Source organism: Rhagoletis pomonella, unplaced genomic scaffold (assembly GCF_013731165.1).
Source record: "Rhagoletis pomonella isolate Grant_MI unplaced genomic scaffold, Rhpom_1.0 Rhpom_scaffold_00006, whole genome shotgun sequence".
NCBI classification, from domain to species: Eukaryota; Metazoa; Arthropoda; class Insecta; order Diptera; family Tephritidae; genus Rhagoletis; species Rhagoletis pomonella.
In genome coordinates this window covers 75,838,455-75,843,169 of record NW_023458560.1, presented here as the reverse complement: position 1 = coordinate 75,843,169, position 4,715 = coordinate 75,838,455, and the positions used below count along the sequence as shown (strand labels likewise).

At 31.1% G+C, this 4,715-nt stretch overlaps 1 protein-coding gene across 1 annotated transcript; it reads right to left on the bottom strand.

The window, feature by feature from the left end:
* Positions 1-3,269: 3,269 nt before the first annotated feature.
* LOC118742105 (intracellular protein transport protein USO1-like) lies at positions 3,270-4,070 on the bottom strand. The gene is made up of 2 exons (XM_036474068.1): positions 3,758-4,070; positions 3,270-3,685 (listed from the first exon to the last, which is right to left on the bottom strand). The coding sequence occupies exons 1-2, from the start codon at positions 4,068-4,070 to the stop codon at positions 3,270-3,272; spliced, it is 729 nt and encodes a 242-aa protein (XP_036329961.1).
* Positions 4,071-4,715: the final 645 nt, after the last annotated feature.

Sequence of the window (4,715 nt, the reverse complement as noted above, 5' to 3'; positions counted from 1 at the left end):
TTTTTGTACGAGAAGATAGCTTAATTGTTTTTAAAAAATGTTTGCCATCAATTGTGGTGATAGTAAATTACTACAATAAAATGAAAAAAAAAATTAATAAAGGAATAAATTGGAAGAAAAAAAAATTAAAAGGGATAAGTTAGACAATATAAAGTAATATTAAATTATAATTACCTAAGTATAAGCCAAATAACGTTTTAAATACATCCGAACCTAAATGGGAGCGCTGAGCGCTTCTTGATCACGCTGAATCCCTCTAACCTAACAAAATAGTATATGTTAAAAGGAGACAGCGCGATCAAAAAGCGCTCAACGCTCCAATCTAGGTTTCGGTGATACTCATAACAAAGAAGTTGACATATTAAATTTATATATTGAAATTAAAATTATTAAGAAGTAGCTGTTTGACTTTCGTTTTAAAGCATTGGAGATTTCTAGCATTTTTTATTTCGTCGGGAAGCGTATTAAATAATTTTACACCATAGTGCCTCAAGGATTTCGCACTTCTTTCCGTTCGAAAGAATCGCGGTCTGATGTTCGACCTAGTTCGTAGCGCGTATTCGAGGTTTGGCTCCTCTGGAATAGATAAATTATGTTTTATTACATTATTTTTAACTTTGTAAAATGCTTCTAATGTTTGCAATATAGCATATTTACGAATATCCAACCTATTTTGATATAAGAGCTCGCTTGCCGTTCCTCTAGGCAAATGCAAAATATTTTTTATAACTTTATTTTGTATTCTCTGAATTTCATTTGTAAGTTGCTCAGAGCAGTTATTCCATATAGGGTTTAAATAATGTATTTTGGACATGAACAGAGAGTTGTATAGAAGCCATAATTGTTTTTGTGGAATCACTTTACGATTTCTATAAATAGCGAAATTTAGCGGTAATAGTTTCATTTTAATTCTGTTTATGTGTTCTCGCCAGTTTAAATTGGCGTCAAACCAAATGCCAAGGTATTTTAATGTATCTACCCTCGATATGAAACTACTATCTAGATGAACTCCTTTTAGATCATGAATACTAGGGATGTCCCTGTAATTGTTAAAAATTATGAAATTGGTTTTGGCTAAATTCATTTTCAATAAATTTCTTTCGAACCATTGGGATATAATATTTAGATCCTCTTGTATATAAGTTAAAAGCTCATCAAGACTATTAGTAGCATACAGGAAAGTTCCGTCGTCAGCATAGAATTGCGGCATACCCTTTAAATTAAGCTTTAAAATGTTATTAATATATATTAAAAATAAGGTGGCTGCCAATTTGGATCCTTGTGGAACACCTGTTCTAATGGTTTTGATTGAGCTTTTACAGTTTTTGATTTCTACATATTGTTTTCTGTCAATGAGAAAGCTTTCAAAGAGTTTAATTGCAATGCCATCAACTCCCAACTCCCTTAGTTTTTCTATCATGATGGGAAGATTCACTGAGTCAAAGGCTTTGCTGAGATCAATTGCCAACATACCAACATACTTTTTTTTATCTAAATTTTCATAAATAAACTCTGTGCAATTGATACAAGCAGATAGCGTGCTAGATTTTTCCGTGAATCCAAACTGATTATCGCTGATTATTTCATTAGTTATAATAAATTGTTTTAATCTATTTAATAAAATAGTTTCAAATACCTTATCAATCGTACTCAATTTCGTTATTGGCCTATAGTTTGAGCAGACCTCCTTATTTCCACTCTTGTAAATTGGAACTACGGATCCGATTTTCAACTCTTCTGGATACTGACCACTTTTAAAACAGTCGTTAATGAACTTTGATAACAGCTCAGATAATTCTTCTTTATATTTTTGTACCAATCTGACAGAAATACCATCCGGACCATTTGCCGACTTTGGGTTAAGGGTACTGATTGCATCTCTTACCTTTTCGAAATCACACTGACTTAAGACAAAAGGATGTGTTATGCCATCTACAGGCTCAGGGGAGTACTCAAAATTTTCTGGCGTTTTTATAATATGTATAAAATAATGATTAAAAGCGTCTGCTATTTCCATTGGTGTTGTAAGAACTTTATCATTATAATCTATTTGCGTGATAGCTAGGGGCGATACATTAGTTTGTCCATATATAAGCTGATTTAAAACTCTCCACGTCTTGGCACTGGATTGGATATTATCTTCAATTTGTCTACCATAAAATTGCCTTCGCGCATTATTAATTTTATTACGTGCTTGAATTTTAAAATACCTAAACTTATTTTCAAAATATAAGTTATTAATATATCTCTTTTTTAATTTATAATATTTGTTTTTTTCTTTGATTACGGCTAAAATTTCGTTATTTAACCATGGCTTCTTAACATTTTTATTGGTTTTTTTAATACGCCTAGTGCATTTTCCAATACTACTACATAGTTGTGTATGAAATCCCGAAAAGTGAGGTTGTTCTAATAAATTGTATATATGATTATTTTCTTCGAATAATGCGTAATCAAAAACTTGTATTTCACTCTTGAGAGGTTCTTTATTTAGTACATTGTTATTAAAAGTTAAAGCTAGGAGTCTATGATCAGAAATTTCATTGTCATCTAACGATAGAGTGTATGAAAATTCAACTAAATCCGTCAGAGCATGATCAATGATGGTTTTGGAATCGCTTCCTCTTCGTGTATACATCTCTCTGCTCAAACTGTTAAGAAAAAGAAACCCACTACTGAGTACCATATTAATATAGTTGTTTATATATATATTTGAAGTTAAAAGGTTTAAATTATAATCACCAACAATTATGGATCTCTTATATTTTAATACTTCGTTCTCTAATTTGTCAACAAAGAGGCTGATATCAGACGCACAGAATCTATAGACGCACGAGATGTGCATATTTGCTTTAATTAATTTTACTGTCAAAAAGCTACTTCCTTCATATTCAATTACAGATACGAGAGAAGATGGAACTGTTTTGTGTACGAAAATTGCGCACCCTCCTGCTCTATTTGAAATACGATTTGCAAAATAAGCAGTATAATCTTTCAAATTGAAATACATATTTTCATTTTCGTATATCCAAATTTCGCTTACCGCAACTACATGAACAGTTCTACCCTCTATCGTATTTTGTTGTATCAGCATATCAAGGTCATTCAACTTATTTCTAATACTTTGAATATTTAGATACATTATATTAATATTTTTATAATTATTGCTAAAAATCAATTTATTTAACTCATATTTCACATTAATATCAAGTGCTGCATTAACAGCTTCCATGATTATAGAAAAAAAATATATATACTTAAGTAGCTAATTACTCAAGTTTTCTCATATCATCAATTTCTTTAATTAGTATAGCAGCAGTGTTGTTGTCTTTTCTTACAAAGACTTTCGCATCCTTCACCCACACGTATTTGTAGCTTTTTTTGTTTGCTTCTGATTTCACCTTCTTCATGAGATCGCTAAGCTCTTTCTCCATCAGCTGATGAAAGTTTACATGTTTTCCTTTCATATCAATATCGGTAAGTATTTTGCTTACATCTATCTGCCCACCTTTCTTTCTAAATTCAAAGCATTTGGTTTTTAACTCATCGCATTTCATTTTCACAATTATGGGATGTGTTCTAAATTTCTTGTTTTCATTTTGAAACACATCTACAATGCTATCATTGCTTATGTTGGCATTAACTTGCTCGGCAATTTTCATGATGACCGGTTTTAAGTCTATGTCTTTTATTTGTGGTAGATTAGTTATTATTAAATTGTTTTTGTTTTTTTCTTGTTTTATCTCCATCATATTACGTTCTAATGTTTTCATTTTCAGTTTCACATTTTCTCCATTCGTTTTAATCTCTTTCATTTCTTTTTTAATTTGTTTATTTTCTTCTGTTAATCGATCGATCTCTTTCTTAAGTGCATTAAAGCCATCACTTATGTGGTCTTGGGACTCTCTTATTTTTTTCAACGCCCTCTCCTGCACTTTAAACTCTTTGTTTAGCTTATCTATTATTGTAGTTAAGTTGACAGAAGAAGTTTCGTTGTCGCTGGAATCGCTTGAAGTTAAATCTTTTTCTTCGTTATTATGTTTTTTATTTGTTCTGGTTTTTGGCGCCATTTCTTACTTTTCTATCGCCGTCTTTCGTAGTGTTACTTGTTTAACCAAAATTGTAATTTCTTTTGTGTTTGCAAACTAACAAACAAAAAAAAAATGTGGTGCACAAATCACTTTAACAAAAGGAGGCACTTGAGTTTTTATGTTTTTGTGGTTTTCTAAGTTTTTAACTGCCTTTATTCACTTTAAATTTAATTGTTTTAACTAAGCTCTGCTTATTGCATCCTCTCACTTCAACTGACGTTTGATTTGCCCCTTTCATTGAATTAAATCGAAAACCTTTTTTAATTATTACAAAAAATATCTGGATAAATTTTGGGAAAACGTTATTTTCATAAAAATTCCAATTAACTAATATAAACTTGCGAAAATTTTGTAAACCATATTTTCGTCAACAATTAGTAAATTCTTCATTGAATAAATTTTAAACGCGCTAAAAGGCAAGCGCATAAAAATGTTTGTAAATACATATACATACCTATGTAGATGCATTTATATCAATGATGGGCAAAACGCTACTCGCGAGCAGTGTTGCCATTTTAGCCGTTTTCCGGCTAGATTTAGCCGGTTTCGATAGCAAACAGCCGGAGAAATTTCGATTTAGCCGGCAGCCGATTTGTTAGCCGTTTTGCAGAAAAAAATTAGCCG

What these genes read in the sequence shown, in the direction of transcription:
- LOC118742105 (XM_036474068.1), bottom strand. Translation starts at nt 4,070, where the DNA reads ATGGCGCCAAAAACCAGAACAAATAAAAAACATAATAACGAAGAAAAA. An exon ending in GAAAATGAAAACATTAGAAC is followed by an intron (nt 3,686 to 3,757) that starts GTAATATGATGG and finishes CACAAATAAAAG; the next exon opens with ACATAGACTTAAAACCGGTC.